We start from the raw sequence: 17,099 nt of genomic DNA on the forward strand, positions 1-17,099 counted from the left end.
GAAGGATAAAGGAAGTCATGAGGAAAGAAGATGGATTTGGAATACCGAGAAGACACATCAACGAGGGTATGTATGCTACATCCACCTATCTCCCACTCAGACCTTCACACACACCTATCAACTACTCAATCAACCTCTTCTCCACCCACCTAACCCCCTGGCTCCAACTTACTCCCCTTTCCAAGCCGTAGCCTCAGCCCCCCTCCCCCTAACATAAACCGTCTCCATCCCCCTCGGCACAGCCGTAGGCTGCGCAACCGGCTCCCTCTTCCCCCACGAGATATACGTCGGCGGCTCAGGCTTCGGCCACGAGATACTCTGCCAGGGAAACTCCAGCCCAATACTGTTCTGCTGCGGCGCTGGCACGGCTTCTCGCTCTGCTACAGCGGGAGCTGGGGCGGCAGTAGGTTCAGGCGCGCGCTTCTTCTCTTTGCCCCAGATGACGGTGTAGGTTGGGGGGTTGAGGCCGACGCTGTTGGGCTGCGTGGGCGCGGGGTTGGCGGGGATTTCTACGGGGCCGTCGTCGTCTTCGTTGTCCGCGGGGAGTTCAGGTGAAGATGTGGGTAAGGCATCATCGTCTTCTTGGCGCTTTTTGCCCCAGATTACGGTTACGGTGGGCGGGTTCAGTCCGATGCTGTTTGCTTGGGTTGGTTGGGAGGGAGGTGGAAAGTCGTCTTCTGGGTAGTCTGGGTCTTCTGGGAAGGGCTCCTCGGGAAAGGGCTCCTCGGGGAAGGGTTCTTCTGGGTCGGAGGGGTGGGGCTCTTCTTCGGAGGGAGGGGCTGTTGGTTCGGGCTCGTCGTAGTCCCAGGTTACGCTGTAGTTGGGTGGACCTACGGTGATGTCTGCTGAACGTGTGGAGGTGGAGGTGGAGGGAGGACTTGGGGTTGTGGAAGGGCGAGGAGGACTGGGCGTCGGTGTTGGGGTGGGCTTTGGGATGGCAGATGGTGTTGGTGTAGGCGTAGGGGTGGGCTTGGGTGTATATGTAGGCTTAGGCGTTGTTGTAGCTACAGTCGAAGACTTGGATGATGACTTGGAGGTAGACTTTGACGTGCTCTTTGAAGTGCTCTTCTTCGTGGTAGTCTTTGTCATCATAGTCTTACTCGTCTTAGACTTCTTGGTGGTCGTAGAAGTTGGTTTTGCGTTTCTCTTATTCAAATCCCAGCTCACGCTGAATTTGGGCGGAGAGAGGCTGATGATAGCGCTTTTGGTCGCTGAGGGGACTGGAGCTGGGGAAGGTGTTGGCTTAGCAGTTGTCGACGGCTTTAGTGTCGAAGTTGGCTTCTTAGTAGACGTCATAGTGGACTTTGCGGTGGACTTCATCGTCGTTGGCTTCGGTGGCCATGGGTTCCATGGAGGGTAGCCGGGTTTCTTGGTAGATGAAATCTTACTCGATGAGGCAGACTTAATAGAAGAAGACACTGGAGGTTTGTAACTCGTGACAGAAGCGGAGCTAGTCATACTGGAGTTCGACCAGATAGGGGGAAGAGATACGATGGAGGAGTACTTCGAAGTTGGCTTTGGCGTTGGCGTTGGTTCCGGTGTAGGCGTTGAGGACGCGCCTGGACCATCTCCGTCCCAGGTAATACTGTAAGATGGTTTTCCGATGCTGAACTGATCGCTAGGCTTAGGTGGGGGATAACCAGGCTCTTCAGGCTCTTCCGGTTCAGGAGTTGGCTCGGGCCCATCAGTGGCCCAGCTCACCCAGAAGGATGGTTTACCGATGCTAAACTGATCCGTCGGCTTAGAAGGAGGAGGGTAGTCGGGTTCTTGGGGAGCAGGTGTGGGTGCAGGCCCGCTCGTCTCCCAGCTGATCCAGCCGGACGGTGTACCAATACTGAATTGATCAGTAGGCTTGGCTGGAGGCGGGTACTCAGGTTCTTCTGGAGCATCTATGGGAGCTGGGCCGGTGGTTTCCCAGCTGATCCAGCCCGATGGTGTTCCAAGGCTAATCTCATCAGTTGGCTTGGATGGGACAACGGGCTCTTGTGGCTCTTCGGTGGGTTCTGAGTTGCCAGTGTCCCAAGAGACACTCTGTTTGGGCGGAAGAACGCCAATCTGGCGATTTTGTAAACCAGCAGGTGCTGCGCGAATGCTATAAGAAGGTTAGTGACAGCTTGCCAGCTTAGTAGACGTGACTAACCTAATGGCAAGACCTAGCAGTGCCAGCACAGTGTTCCTTGCAGGAGCCATGTTCAATCAGCAGAGTCTCACGAAGGATTGATTGACAGGTTATAAGGACATCTCAGCATCAACCCAATGTTCGCGAATGTACGGCAGAGTTATAGACTTCGCTCGGCTCACCATTCTGGCCGGCCTGACCGCACAAGCGACGATACTGTCTGTAAATGAAAGATACGAGCCTAGACACCATCGTGCCGTACGGAACATCGCTTGCACGTGTGCGATACTCCAGACATTGCATTAGCGATGCTTGGTAGTTGTGGTTCCGGGCTCTAGGTCGTGCTTTCGATCTCGCAGCGCAATATATCCAGATAGCCGTCGGGTACAGCTGTGGCATGACCTGGAAAGGCCTAAATATAGCGATAAACCGTACTCTATAGAGCGTTGATTCGGCGAAACGTGGGACCGTCGGCAGAATTAAAGTGCACGTTGTTTGGCTAATTGCTGGATATTTGATGTGATCGTGACATGCATGCGAACAACCGAGAAGTCCGGGGTCGCTAACGCAATGCCCTTGCAGCTTCATATAAGACGGATCCAGCTCTACATCGCCCAACGTATTCAAAACGTTATCTGTGTACCGTCCTCGCCTGGTCTGGAGGCGGACATGCTTGGCGCTTTCTTGTCCAGACTAAAATGGCATGCGAGGATTTCAACATTCGCTTTGGGAAAGGTGGAAGCTGGTAGCGACTTACTCCAGGGTACCATGCAGTCCATCTACGCTCCAGATCATCTATGTTTAGACAAGACGAGATCAGTCTTGTAGATACTCGTACTGATAACGTCCTTGGCAGTTTTTCAGCCAGTGTGGCATCTGTTTGAAGCCAGCCATACTTTCCTGCCGGTAGCCGACGCGGTCTTGATAGATGCATGCATGGCTGATGAAGAAGCCAATCCAGGCAACAGCTGAGTTCTTGTGTTTTGGCGAGGTGTCGAGAAATGCTCACACAATTTGTGTTGCATACACGTGGTATGTAACGTCAAAGTTTTACCCGTCCGCCGGGGGATCCAACAGCTGGTCCAGAGGCCACTTGCGTATCGCTCTTATGCTGAGTGGGGAGACGTGACCCGCTTCATACATTTCAAGACCAGCCCAACCTATCATTGCAGCATTGTCGGTGCAGAACTTGGGCGGTGGAAAATGCAACTCAACATCCGGATAACCATGGGCGCAAAGCGTCTTCGCAAGTCTTACAGCCGTTAGCATCCCAGTCGACGAAATTATGTGTTCTCGCTACTGCAGGCAGACTTACATGTGCCGGAGAAACGAGTTGGCAGCCACGCCACCAGCCATGACAACCGCAGGCACGGCTAGAGTATCTTCTTGAGTCTGCAAGCCTAGAACTACTCGGGAAGCGACATGCTCAAATGCTGCGCGCATGGTCTCGCGTGCAAGATCCATGCGCTCTTCAAGGCTAACGTCTGCCGCCGTTCGCTCGACTTTGTTGAATTTTCTACTGACCGGATCCATGCCAAACCGAACGATGCGCTCAACCATTGTCGTGATACCTGAAAAGCTCAGCTCAAGACTGTTGATCTTGACACCTCCACCTGATTTAGTCAAGGGCCGATTGAGTGCCCAGCCCCATTTTGTCGCGCTCTTCTGCATAGCGTCTTCATGATTCAAAGGAACTTGGTACCAATCGTATAGGTGTCCATGAGTATCCAAGTATGTCTTGGCTGAATAGGTTGGTGGCCTCGTTACATGGGTTGATGCGTCGTCAGGTATTGACTTGCGGGAGCGATCGGGCAACGAGAATGCCTCGAGGAGCGCTCCATACATGGTGCTCTTTGAGGTTTCTAGTAACTCTGTAGGCAGCACTACACGAGCGATCTTGTCCAAACACTCTCCCGCAGCAATGTCTTTTGTAGAACCCAGCACGCGGTGGTCCGTCAAAGACGCCGAGTGTATGAGCAGCGTATGACCACCTGAGGCGAGGATGGATAGGAACGGGAACTTTGGCGTGGTTTGTATCGACGTCGAATCGTAGATGCCGCTGTGTTCAGGCTCGATCTGGGCTTCGAGGGCGCTGACCATGCGTGGCGTAAGCGCATGAGCCTGCATGTGGTGGACTCCGACGAGAGGTTTCTAGTATCGCTATCAGCAGCAAGTCCGTAGAGAGAAGCTCGCGCAGTACCTGCCATGCTACAGCGAGTCCCTTGGCGGTATCAAGACCCGTGAAGAGATTACTGCGCATGCCTGGCCCACGAGTGACAGACACAAAATCAGGCAGCCTTCGTGTCGCGAGATCGACCGTGCTTGCTTGCGCATCTTCTGGAGGAATCTCTCCATCTCGCATCGGCAGAGAGCGCATAGCTTCATGGAGAAGCATAGCCAGGTTTTCTTGGTGCGACAGAAGGGACACCAGCGGGTGAACGCCCTGATAGACGGCATTGTCCGATGTCACTTTCTTGTGGAAGTGCAACTGCGCTGTCGTCCGGCCGTGCCGAGTCTCTTTTTCCACTATGGCGACCGAGGTATCATCGCAAGACGTCTCGATGGCCAGCGTCATCAGACAGCGGCGAGGCCTCCATTGCGGGGGCGGAAGGATTCGCGATCGGACGACGGCTTGGAGTGTTCTGCATCGAGGTCGCATGCCTCGCAGGTCGGCAAGGGCTTGGTGTCGGCGAGACGTGGTGTTGATGCACAATTCTGCATTACCGGCGGAAGGGTTCCGAGCGGCCTGGGCCCTGTGACGTACTGGCTAGCACCCGAAGCTTCGAGCCTCACATGCCAACACGCCCATTTGACATCACCTGAGTCGTCTCCCCTAACCGTCTCGACGATGCGATTTACACCCGACGTTTCTCCCCCTCATGGCTGACGTAGACAAGAAGACGGATGGCCCCGAGCCATATTCCTCGACGGGCTTCGACTTCACCCTATTGCCCGACTACGCGAACGACTTTGTCGAAGAAGACCATTTTATCGAATTCGAGAAAGCCCTCGCTGCGCCTGAGAATTCACCATCCACCGAAGACCTCACGGCTCTGCCGCCCGATCGAACCTTCATCTCCGCCCAAAACGACTGGCGGCCGGTCCACCAGCGCGTCAAGCGGCGCAAGAAGAGCAAGGCGCCCCCGCGACGCGGCAAGGACGAGACGCGCGAAGGCTTCGTCTATGTGCTGCTCAAGTGGCCGCTGCTCCTGGTCGTGCTTGGGTGGCTGTTCTTCCTCAGCATCGCCTACGTCTTTACTCGCCTGTACATATACCTATACGAGCACTGGATCACATGGCGAGGCACACGGCAGAGACTAAGGCAGCGGCTGCAGGATGCGCGATCCTACCAAGAGTGGATTGAGGGCGCAAAGGAGCTCGACGCATATCTGGGCAACGAGTCGTGGAAGGAGAAGGCCGACTATGCCTATTACGACAGCAAGACGATTGCAAGAGTACACCAGCAGATGGTCAAACTGCGGGAAAAGGCCGAAGCAGAAGAGAAGAGCGGGCCAGGATCAAAAGCCTCACAAGGCCAACACACGGCTGTCGAGGACCTTCGTGCGCTCCTAGAAGGTAAGCGCCCCGTCTTTCCCACGCCGCAGAACATATCTAACGTCGCATTTAGCCTCCATGAAGAACAACTTCGTCGGCTTCGAGAACCCCCGACTGTACAGCGAGACGTACTACGGAACCAAAGACCTCGTCCAGAAATTCGTCGACGAAGCCGAGACGTCGCTCACTTTCCTCCTGCAAACCACACAGCTCGATGCAGAGAACAAGCGCGCCCTGTTCAAACACCTCGGCAGCAACTTCGGTCGTACTGCGCTATGTCTGTCTGGAGGAGCGACATTTGCATACTACCACTTCGGTGTGGCCAAGGCTCTGATGGACGCCGAATTGCTGCCCGAAGTCATTACTGGTACATCTGGTGGAGCTCTCGTGGCCGCACTACTATGCACGAGGACCGACGACGAACTCAAGAAATTGCTCGTACCCGCTCTGGCTCATCGCATCACGGCTTGCCACGAAGGTATTCTTACATGGTCAAAGAGATGGTACAAGACTGGAGCGAGGTTCGACAGCGTCGATTGGGCAAAGAAGTGCGCCTGGATGACTCGTGGCAGTTTGACGTTCAAGGAAGCATATCAAAGGACTGGACGTATACTGAACGTCTCTTGTGTGCCCTCCGACCCCCATTCCCCGACCATCTTAGCCAACTACATCACGGCTCCGGACTGTGTTGTCTGGTCAGCAGTTCTCGCATCTGCTGCCGTCCCTGGAATTCTCAACCCCGTCGTCCTCATGAAAAAGAACAAGGACGGCACTCTTTCACCCTACTCTTTTGGACACAAATGGAAGGATGGAAGTCTCCGAACGGACATTCCACTGAAAGCGCTGAACCTGCACTTCAACGTCCGATTTTCAATCGTCAGCCAGGTCAACCCTCATATCAATATCTTCTTCTTCTCATCCCGTGGCTCGGTTGGTCGACCTGTCACCCATCGCCGTGGACGCGGATGGAGAGGTGGTTTCCTTGGTTCCGCCACAGAGCAGGTACGTCAACCACACAACGGACTCTCAATACGCATGCTAATCAATTGATTCAGTATCTCAAGCTCGATCTTAACAAATGGCTAAAGGTGCTTCGCCATCTCGAGCTTCTACCGCGACCACTAGGCCAGGACTGGAGTGAACTCTGGCTGCAACGCTTCAGTGGGACCATTACCATCTGGCCCAAGTCCATACCTTCAGACTTTTTGTATATCCTCACGGACCCAACCCCAGAGCGACTAGCACGCATGATACATGTTGGCCAACAGTCGGCTTTCCCCAAGCTGAAGTTCATCGCGAATCGTGCGAAGTTGGAATATGCCATTCAGGAAGGAAGACGGAGATTCAGACCTCGTGGGGCACGCGATGACGAAATTGTCAACACTCTCAGCGAAGAAGACCTTCGTAGCTTGCTCAAGCGCACAGGGAGCGATGGCCCTGACGGTGGGTCTCTATACCCAGCTTCAGAATCAGAGTCCTCCTCCACTGCGGGACCATCGCGGCCCAGCTCGCCCGTAAATCTCCCTCTTGGCCTTACATTCGCTCGTAAGAAGAAGAACGCGCCAGCTGATCTAGCAAACACTACTGAGAAGCCAGACGTCCCCGACAGTCCATCGTTGGGGAAACGATTGAGTGGATGGTGGTCCGCTATGTCTCCTCAAGCTACTACACACTCTACAGCCCTCAGAGCCCGTCCCCGTGATTCGCCATTCAGTCACGATCGTCCTAATTCGATGTTCGAGTTCCGACCAAGCGGCGACATTATAGATGTTCCTACGGGAAGAAAGCAGAGTAGGGTTTTCGACGACTCGGATGATGCCGAGGGAAGCCAAGATGTATCAAGGCGCAGACAGCAGCACAAAGGAGGCATGTTTGGCGACACCGATGCTGGTATGAAAGACGCTGAGGATCATGGCGAGGCAGCAGATTTTGGGGACGATGAGGAAGACCGAGACGAAGTGCAAAATGTTGGAGTGGGTCTTGGTCTCGAGGGGCAGGGTTTATAGATTGCCTACCTTCACCTTATACCTAGATTAGAATGTAAAAATATTAATGGCACAGTTATTTATCTTTAGCTTATGACACGCTTCTTTCAACGCCGCGAAAGCCGTATAGAACGTAGACAGTGTGTATGAAGGCATGATCTAGCACCATCAAGCATCTTGCCTCATAATGACTCTTTGATCTTTTCTTAAGACTTATATCTCGCACATGTCCGGATGCTCTTGCGACCATGCTAGCGCTTATGCACGTGATAGTCGCGTTTGGTAGGCTTGGCATGTCGTCATCGAGAACACGCTCTGAACGCGCGATCACACGGCAGCCTGCGCCTGTCAGAAATCAACTCGACGACCACTTCCACCCCTCCAAACAGATGGACAACGCCCCCAGAAGAGCGCCATGGGTGTCACTGGCCTCTGGACCGTTCTGCAGCCCTGCGCGCGGCCGATCAAGATCGAAACGCTGAATAAGAAGCGCCTCGCCGTCGATGCCTCCATCTGGATATACCAGTTCCTCAAGGCCGTGCGCGACAAGGAAGGAAACGCTTTACGGAACAGCCATATTGTCGGTTTCTTTCGCCGAGTATGCAAGCTTCTCTTCATCGGCATCAAGCCCGTCTTCGTCTTCGATGGCGGCGCACCGGCGCTGAAGCGACAAACCATCAACAACCGCAAGTCGCGACGTGAAGGTAGACGAGAAGATGCGGTCCGGACAGCTGGAAAGTTGCTGGCTATACAAATGCAGAGGGCTGCTGAGGAGGAGGAGAAGAGGCAGAAGGAAGCTGCAAAGCACCCAAGGGAGGAGCCACCGCAACAGGAGGAAGAGATACCCGACAATCTGGTCTATGCGGAGGAACTTCTGCAGACGCCCCAGGAGCGAACAGAAAATCGCACCTTCAAGAAGAAGGATCAGTATCACCTTCCAGACCTCGGCAAGTCCATGTCGGAAATGGGTGCTGCGAATGATCCCAGGGTCATGTCGCTCGAAGAGCTGGAGGAGTACGCACGTCAATTTGACAGAGGCGAAGATATCAATGTCTATGACTTCTCCAAGATTGACTTCGATGGTCATTTCTTCCAGAGCCTGCCTCCGGCTGATAGGTACAATATCTTGAACGCAGCCAGGCTACGAAGTCGACTCAGGATGGGACACTCAAAAGAACAGCTTGACGCAATGTTTCCCGACAGGATGGCCTTCTCCAAGTTCCAAATCGAGCGTGTGCGCGAACGTAACGAACTTACGCAGCGATTGATGAACCTCAACGGGATGAACGACGATGCATTTGGCGCAGGCGGATTCAATCGCGTTGCGGGCGAGAGAGATAGGGAGTATGTTCTCGTCAAGAACGACGGAGTAGAAGGTGGTTGGGCCCTCGGAGTCGTACTGAACAAGGAAGAGGGCAAAGCTCACAAGCCGATCAACGTGGACCTACCAGAGCGCCCTGCTGAAGAAGAACAAGAATGGGAGGACGATGAAGACTTCGAGGACGTTCCCATCGAGGGCCTGAACAGGCTGCCAAAGCCCAAGGGGGGCTTGAGCGCCCAAGAGAAGGAGGGCCGTGAGTTCATCGCCAACGAGCTTGCGACACGACGCAGAAACCTTTACAAGTCGAGGAAAGAGAAGCCAGTACAGTCTAAACCACAAAGGGCTACGCCGGTCAACCAAGATCCAGATTCGTTGTTCCTTGCGGACGATAACGAAGAAGAGGAAGATTGGGAGAACGTTCCGATGAGCGGTGCGAACGATGTGGATGATGCAGGGGATGATGTCGAGAACGAGCAGTTACAGCAAGCCATTGCCTTGTCAATGCAGCCCGAGAAGCAAGCGGTTGCTGAAGAATCTGACGACGATCCAGTGCGTGAAGTTTTTGAACAGAAACGTGCCGCTGAAGCCAATCCTTTCGCTGGGACGAAGGGTTCTGGAATGGCTATCGCAAGGCTTGCAAATCAACGCAGTAACAAGCTTGCTCCAAAAGGCCCCTTTGAAGGAAGCGACAGCGAAGAGGATATGGACTTGCAGGCTGCACTAGCGGAGTCTCGCAAGTCCAAACGTCCAGTTAAGCCAAAGAAATCGTCATTTACACAACAGCACCCAACACCAGCACCCGCTGTCAAGTCTACGCCAAAGCCGAAGGACGCTGCCGGTTTTGATGGGCCGCTACCCTTCGAAAGACTCAACCTAGGCAACTCTCTTTTAGGCAAGAAGAAAATGGACAAGCTCGAAGAAGACAACGCAGGCGGTTTCGAAAAGGACTATGGGCAAGATAAGAAGGATGCCGTGCCACTTCCACCGTGGTTCAGCGGCCAAAGAGATATTGCAAAAGAAGTGAATGCTCAACGGCAAGAAGAGAAGGAACAGTGGGAAGAAGCACGTCAGGAGGAGAAGTCCAGATTCCAGTTCCAGCAGCTCCCAACCCTTCGAAAGCCAGAGACCAAAGAAGTTATTGATTTAGATGCGCCAGCTAGCCAAAATCAGGACCAAGTGATTGCAATCGACTCAGACGACGAGGCTGATGCACAGATGGAAGACGTTCCAGTTGAGGATACCAAATTGAGGATGGGCGATCTCGCTGACAAAGTCAAGGCGGAGCCCCCTAAACCGCTTTCTCCGCAGCAGAAGTCGCCTCCCCGCCAAGATCCTAGTCTGGTGAAGAAGACCCCATTTGCGGATGATTCTGATGATGAGCCAGTGGATTGGTCTGAGAGCGAGCCTGAAGATGAAAGACATGTACAGCATAAGTCGACCGCTGACGGGAAGTCAGAACCAACCGTTGTGCAGCCTCCAAAGTCTGCATCCGAAGAATCCGAGGAGTTCGAGGATGTACCCATGCAAACGGAGACAGCCGCTTTGACTGAACCCGCCAAGTCGGCATCGCCAGAGTTTGAGGACGTGCCTATGCAGGGCGAACCTGTTGCAACAGCAGCTCTACAACCAAAGTCACCATCGCCAGTGTTTGAAGATGTTCCCATTCGCCAGGAACGACCACGTCGACCACCAAGGGAGCTATCGCCTTTACAAGGTCCAGACGATCTGACAAAGCCTATCGTTCCTCACAGTGGCGTAGCAGATGACAGCGCACCTTTAGAAATGCCTGAAGGCAACGACTCGGACCAGTACTCCGATCCTGAGGACGAAGAACTCTTCGCATCTCTAGCGAAAGAAGCAGAAGAGCATGCGCGATTCGCTCAAGAACTGTCCAACAACACTGCAGCCAGGGTCAATTTCGATGACGAGCTCAAACAGCTCCGCGCACAGCAAAAGAAAGACCGTCGAGATGCGGATGAAGTCACCCAGACCATGATATCCGAGTGCCAGCACTTGTTAACTTTGTTCGGATTGCCGTACATCACAGCGCCTATGGAAGCCGAAGCTCAATGCGCTGAACTGGTCACACTTGGCCTTGTGGACGGCATCGTGACCGACGACTCCGATACCTTCCTCTTCGGTGGTACGCGTGTCTACAAGAACATGTTCAACGCAGCCAAGTTTGTCGAATGCTACCTCGCCCAAGACCTCACCAATGAATTCAGCCTCACACGCGAGAAGATGATTGCAATCGCCCAATTACTTGGCAGCGACTACACAACAGGCATTCCAGGCATCGGGCCCGTGACCGCGCTTGAAATCCTCTCCGAGTTTCAAGACCTAGAGTCTTTCCGAACATGGTGGGATGGCGTCCAAAGTGGAACTATCAAGAAGGAAGAAGACGCAAAGAAACCGTTCCGAAAACGGTTCCGCAAGAACCAGGCTACCAAACTCTTTCTACCACCAGGGTTCCCAGATCCTCGCGTAGCGGAAGCTTATCTTCATCCCGAGGTCGACAGTGACCCTGAGCCGTTCCAATGGGGCGTCCCCGATCTGGCTGCTTTGCGTTCTTTCTTGAGTTCTCAGATTGGATGGAGTCCTGAGAGGACGGATGAGGTGCTTGTTCCTGTTATCAAGGATATGAATCGCAGGGAGAAGGAGGGCACGCAGGCGAACATTACTCGGTTCTTTGAGGGGGGTGTCGGGGCTGGCGCTTTTGCGCCGAGAGTGAGGAATGCGGAGAGTGGGCCGAGTGGGAAGAAGAAGGGTACTGGGGCGGCTGGAAAGAGGTTGGGTGCTGCGTTGAATCGATTGGCGGGGAAGGATGGAGAGGTAGGAGATGGAGTGGCGACTGCAGGTGGAGAGGCAGAAGCCGTGCATGAGACGACTACTGGTGGAACAGGCAGGAAGAAGAGGAAGGCTGCAAGTAAGCCTGTGTCGTTGGCTGAAAAGGAGGATGGAGATGCGACTGCCAGTGTTGAGGAAGAGGAAGAAGATGAGCTTTACAAGGAGCCCACAGCGAAGAAACCACGGAAGACGCGGAATGGGAAAGCAGCCAAGTAACTTGGAACAATCTCGATATCATCTATCATTACATCTACCCAACCCTTATCTTACACAATACAACATCCATTCTAATGTCCTCATAACTTCACACTCCTGCCCTCAATCTTCTTCAAGTCCTCTACCGTGAACCTCTTATAAGTCCCGTCCCTCAACCAATACAACGTATCCCCCTTCTCCTCTACAACCCCCGGATCAATCCCCTCCTTCTGCAACTCGACCTTCTGCTGCTTATTAGTCCCCGTCAACTGCATCTCCCTGGTAACCCGAATCCAAACAGGCACCGCAAACGCGGGCAACTCCTTCTTAACATGCTGCGCCAGCTCCGCAAGCAACCTCTCCCCCACCTCACCAACCCCCTGCTCAAACACAACCGCCGCACACCCCGCGCGCCCATCATGTCCCGGAACACTAACACCATATACATTCGCCTCAGCAACACTGTCGTGTTTGCCCACGGCCTCCGATACCTCAGCCGTAGACACATTCTCCGCTTTCCAGCGAAACGTATCGCCAATGCGATCGACGAACCAAAACCTTCCTTCCGCGTCCCAGCGCATGAGATCGCCAGACCGGAAATACGCGTCCCCTTTCGTCTTGACATCGCGAATAATCTTCGAGTTCGTCGCCTTCTCGTTGCCGTAGTAGCCCTGGAACCCGTCTTTTATATTGTCCGCATCCAGTTTACCGAGTAACTCGCCAGGTTCGTTGTAATCGCTGATGTGACACAGACCGGTTTTGGGGTCGCGGAGGGGCTCCGGGGGATCGGCGTTGGGATCCATACGCACGAGGGTGAGTTTGCGCGTCATGAGGAAGTTGGCGAGGAGGCCGTTGCGGGCGATTGCGCCGCTGGAAAAGGAGTTTGAAGAGCAGTTGAAGAGGCCGCCGGGGGCTTCGGTTGCGGCGTAGAATTCGTAGATGGTGCTGATGCCGAAGCGTTGTTTGAAGGGCTCCCAGACGTCTGGGCGCAGGCCGTTGCCAAAGGCGGCGCGGAGGTGGTGTTGTCGGTCGAGGGGCGAGGGCGGCGCGGAGAGCAGGTAGCGACATGTTTCGCCGACGTAGTGCAGGATTGTGGCGTGCGAGGAGCGGATTTCGGGCCAGAAGGTTTTGTGGGAGAATTTCTTGGAGAGGTGGATTGTGCTGCCGGCGCGGAGGACGGCGCAGGCGCCCAAGACGGAAGCGGAGCTGTGGTAGAGGGGCATGGAGGTGTAGACGATGTCGTTCTTTAGTGACATCCAGCTTGCGGCGAACTTTGCGCCGCCGCCGCATTTGCCCCAGGACATTACGGCGGGTTTGGGCAGGCCCGTCGTGCCGGATGTGTAGATGAGCATGGCCATGCTGCTACGCTTTTGGTCGGAGCGAGCCGAGTCGGGGAGGCGCGTCGGCGGGTGCGTGAGGATGGTCGAGGTCAGGGCGTCGTCGAAGAAGATGATTTCGAGGTTTCGCTGCGCAGTCAAAGGCTCAGAGACGGCGCCCGCTTCGACGGCCGCTTGGGGAGTCTGTGTCTGGTTCTTGACTGATTGTGGGACGTCGGACGGTTCCTGCTCAAACGTGTATTTGACCTTGTCTGCGTGGTGGACGCGAGTGAGGCCATGCTCCTTCAGCGCATCTTCGCTGAACTTGTCCCTGCTCTCCTGGTCCACCAGCACCAGGCGCGCGGTGCTCGTCTTGACCGTATGAACCAGCGGCTTACCGGAGAGGTTGTAATTGATAAAGGCGGGCTTTGCGCCAATGCTCCAGAGGCCGAACCAGACCCAGATGAAGACGTCCGAGTTGACAAAGTCCATTGCGACAATCTCATCCTTGTCCACGCCCTTGCTCTTCAGCCAGTTCCCGTACCGCAGCACGACGTCGTAAGCCTGCGCATACGTCCATGTCTTGCCCTGGAAGATGATCCACGCATGGTCTGCGCGCGCAGAGGAGCGGGCATGCGCCTCGAGTTCGTAGAAGAGGTTCAGCGTGTCGCGTCGTTCCTGCTGCGCGCCGACGATGCTGCTGCCGATGAAGGACGACAAGAGGGGCCAGTCGTAGGTGAAGCCATGGCGGCCATTAAGATACGCGAGACCAGCTGCGGCGGCGGGCAGCGCAAAGGGAAGAACTGGCAGTGCAATGTGTCAGCGAGCTGCGCCGTGTGGTTACAGGCTGAGTGACGCGAGATTACCTGACATAACCGGTAACCAATAGATCTGGAGCAACAACGAAACGTATAAAAAAATGCTACAACCGCGCAATGTCCAGTATTCGCATAGACAAAAGATGAGACTTGATCAGATACAATCCACTCATCAACTTTCCGCGACACCCCGTTGTCGCCAGCTAGTGACGTTTGACCACACAGCTAGCGGCAGTGGGCACCATGGGAGCTGTGGAGCCGAGGCATTTAGGGGCACCCCAGTCGTCTCTCGAGTAAGCCTTCCAACCTCCCCTCCGATATCCTGAGGTGGCTGCATTCCCCTCATCGCCCAGACATGGCCAACCTCTTGCGTTGCCCGTGGAAAGCCACATGCTGCTCCACGTCGGTGGCATGTGAAGTATAGTAAACTATCGGCAAGACGATGGCTACACGTCACGTCTGGAAGCTGTGACACGCACAAAGAAGACATGTCAGTATCATAGTCAAACAATCTCAAGTAGGATTGCCGCTTGCGGCAGCCACCGCAGCTGTTTGCTTCAGATGGCCTTTGTCCAGTACCCGGCCATCATGACAAAGACGCCTCCAGACTACTGCACACTCAAATGCCGTCCGGCATCACGGCAAGAGGCGTATCGATTTTCCACTTGATCAGGTTCAAGAGTCGTCTGAAGCATAGACGTCTTGGTATGTTTGCTACATGCATGAATGAAGTGTCATCTGCTAATGCGCTCAAGTGAGCAAACATTGTCCCAGATCAAGACAGGCGCTTCCAGTAGTATTTGGCGTCTGCAAATCGCAACCTTGAGATAGCCCTATCCCCAGATCACATGGATATCTCAGCTTTCGAACACGTCCCTCCAGTTAGCAAGGAGGAGCCGACACAGCGAGAGATCAACGACAGACGATTAGCTCAAGCGATCCGCTACCTGGATAACGAAGGAGGCGATGACACTGATAGCACTTACATGAATCACGTTGAGAGGATCGACGAGGATCTCCTCCAGCGACTTCCTCCGCAAGAGCGCAACTTCGACGACCAGCTGTATGAGCGCGCGCAAGCTATGATTCGTCAAGCGCGGCTCGAATATGAGGAAGAGGTTGCGCGAGAATATTCATCGTCTTCGTTAGGCGGGGATTCCCCTAAGCCGATGATGATAGAAGACGTACCAGACTCCTACACGCCTTCTGCAGCGCAAGCTCTTTACCGAAGAGGCGATACACCGGACGAACCTCAGGCCATGCCCCGCAAACAAGTGCCTGCGGCAGAAACAAAGGTACGGCGCGAGGAACGGTTCAAGTACGGTGGCCCGAACAACGAACCTGAAAGGTGGCACAAGAACTATCCAGCCTCGCTGCCGTTTCCAGAGACCTTCCAGATGGCGCATTGGGAGAGTCTCAAGATTGACTTTGATCTTTCCGAGTCTGGCAAGAAAATGAAGGCAGAGGGCAAGATTGTCGAGACCAACATACCTTTTGATCGCCCTGAATTGGAGCAGTACAAGAACCTCCCGGTATACGAGTCTGGGTCACGCTTCAAGCTTCCCATACCCAGTGCCGAAGTTCAAGAGGAGATCAGCAAGTTGGGAACTCCTGGAAGCCTGGCAGAGATTGTGGAAGGATGGAACCAAAATGATGATAAAGTGCGCGCCGGCAACTATAAATATGCGCCACGAGTCTTCCTGGACAAATTCTCCGCAGGAACTCAAGGTGAGCAATGTAGTTTTCTTTTGGATGTGTCTCGCTAACATTAACCTAGTAGATCCTACAACGATCCGCGATGCTGTCAACACGACACCTGTCAAGTCTCGTACTGGTGCTATGGGCCGCAGTATTGATCAGCCACGCCTAGAAGACGAGGATGCGCATGCTATAGGGGACAAAGCTCGTGCCGCACAGTCGGCAGCTCGCATAGCTCGTGAAAAGGTCCGTAAGGCAGAGGAAGCTCTCAACGCAGCAAAGCAGGCGAACCTGGAAATACCTACACGAACCCCACAAACCACTTCACCTGTCGCTAGGAAGCTCAACCGAGAGCGGGCGACATCCCTCGAGCGTAGCCCGAGACGCCAGAGCGGTGTCAGTACTGCAGCTCCCAGTCCTGCATCGCCGGATAAGACTAGTATCCATCCACAGGTAGTCATTCCGAAAAGGCCAAATGATCGTCAGACAAAGCCTACCCCAGATCAGACCAACGTCGCTACCCCCAAGACTACCACCAAGAAACAGCCCAAGCGTAAACGCAGTCTCAGCGAACAAAACTACACCCCCGAGACCAAGCGTTCAAAGTCTATCGTCTCTTCCTCGCGGAAAAGCAGCAGAACCAAAACGCAAAAGTCTCCAGATAAAGCCGTCCACTTCCAGCCCGATGAATCTGACGACTCCAACGAGCTTTCTGACGACGACCTCGCAAAAGATGTCCAGGAATTCACCACTGTTGTCACGTCCACCAAGACCAAGCCTACCAAAAAGACCACCAAAACCACAGCGGTTACGAAGAAGATGAGCAAAGCGGCTGCAGCAGGTAAAGCGGCGCGTAAAGCGAAGGCAGGGAAAGAGGTTGATCTTGATGACGAACATGCGATCCAGATGGCGAAGGAGCGGAGGGCGAAGTCGCCAGGAAGGGTTGTGAAGGGGAGTACGAGGAGTGGAATGAAGTATTTGAAGGGGTGAGGTGGTGATACTGGGGTAGTTGTATTGGTGGTTTGGGGCTGGGATGATGAGTTTGATAGAGTTTATTTTGTAATCATTCAATACCAAATTGTTTCTCCCTGCTCTCGAGACAACTGGGAACTTCGCATTGTTGCGAGGTAGCTTCGTCTGAGTCGTCATCCCCGCAAATGCAGCTCCGAACAATAAGCGGGGCATCACGCTAGGACAAAGACAAGTCCGGCAGCGCACGAAGAAAGAACCGCCTTCCGCCAGCGG

At 54.2% G+C, this 17,099-nt stretch overlaps 6 protein-coding genes across 6 annotated transcripts; 3 read left to right on the plus strand and 3 right to left on the minus strand.

Moving 5' to 3' along the window:
- Window positions 1-168: 168 nt before the first annotated feature.
- J4E78_007665 (uncharacterized protein) lies at window positions 169-2,190 on the minus strand (the record flags this gene model as incomplete). Its single annotated transcript, XM_049368270.1, has 2 exons — window positions 169-2,092; window positions 2,141-2,190. 2 exons carry the CDS (start codon window positions 2,188-2,190, stop codon window positions 169-171), a joined length of 1,974 nt encoding a protein of 657 aa, XP_049219924.1.
- Window positions 2,191-3,169: 979 nt separating this feature from the next.
- On the minus strand, window positions 3,170-4,326 carry J4E78_007666 (uncharacterized protein; the record flags this gene model as incomplete). Its single annotated transcript, XM_049368271.1, has 3 exons — window positions 3,170-3,371; window positions 3,435-4,254; window positions 4,320-4,326. The coding sequence occupies 3 exons, from the start codon at window positions 4,324-4,326 to the stop codon at window positions 3,170-3,172; spliced, it is 1,029 nt and encodes a 342-aa protein (XP_049219925.1).
- Window positions 4,327-4,998: 672 nt separating this feature from the next.
- On the plus strand, window positions 4,999-7,680 carry J4E78_007667 (uncharacterized protein; the record flags this gene model as incomplete). The annotated part of the gene is made up of 3 exons (XM_049368272.1): window positions 4,999-5,695; window positions 5,748-6,676; window positions 6,730-7,680. The coding sequence occupies 3 exons, from the start codon at window positions 4,999-5,001 to the stop codon at window positions 7,678-7,680; spliced, it is 2,577 nt and encodes an 858-aa protein (XP_049219926.1).
- A 394-nt stretch (window positions 7,681-8,074) lies between these two features.
- On the plus strand, window positions 8,075-12,043 carry J4E78_007668 (uncharacterized protein; the record flags this gene model as incomplete). Its single annotated transcript, XM_049368273.1, has 1 exon — window positions 8,075-12,043. The coding sequence occupies one exon, from the start codon at window positions 8,075-8,077 to the stop codon at window positions 12,041-12,043; it is 3,969 nt and encodes a 1,322-aa protein (XP_049219927.1).
- An 80-nt stretch (window positions 12,044-12,123) lies between these two features.
- On the minus strand, window positions 12,124-14,401 carry J4E78_007669 (uncharacterized protein; the record flags this gene model as incomplete). The annotated part of the gene is made up of 2 exons (XM_049368274.1): window positions 12,124-14,141; window positions 14,368-14,401. The coding sequence occupies 2 exons, from the start codon at window positions 14,399-14,401 to the stop codon at window positions 12,124-12,126; spliced, it is 2,052 nt and encodes a 683-aa protein (XP_049219928.1).
- Window positions 14,402-15,004: 603 nt separating this feature from the next.
- Window positions 15,005-16,844, plus strand: J4E78_007670 (uncharacterized protein; the record flags this gene model as incomplete). Its single annotated transcript, XM_049368275.1, has 2 exons — window positions 15,005-15,884; window positions 15,934-16,844. 2 exons carry the CDS (start codon window positions 15,005-15,007, stop codon window positions 16,842-16,844), a joined length of 1,791 nt encoding a protein of 596 aa, XP_049219929.1.
- Window positions 16,845-17,099: the final 255 nt, after the last annotated feature.

The sequence above is a fragment of the Alternaria triticimaculans genome, assembly GCF_023758025.1.
Source record: "Alternaria triticimaculans strain BMP 0046 chromosome Unknown scaffold_12, whole genome shotgun sequence".
NCBI lineage: Eukaryota > Fungi > Ascomycota > Dothideomycetes > Pleosporales > Pleosporaceae > Alternaria > Alternaria triticimaculans.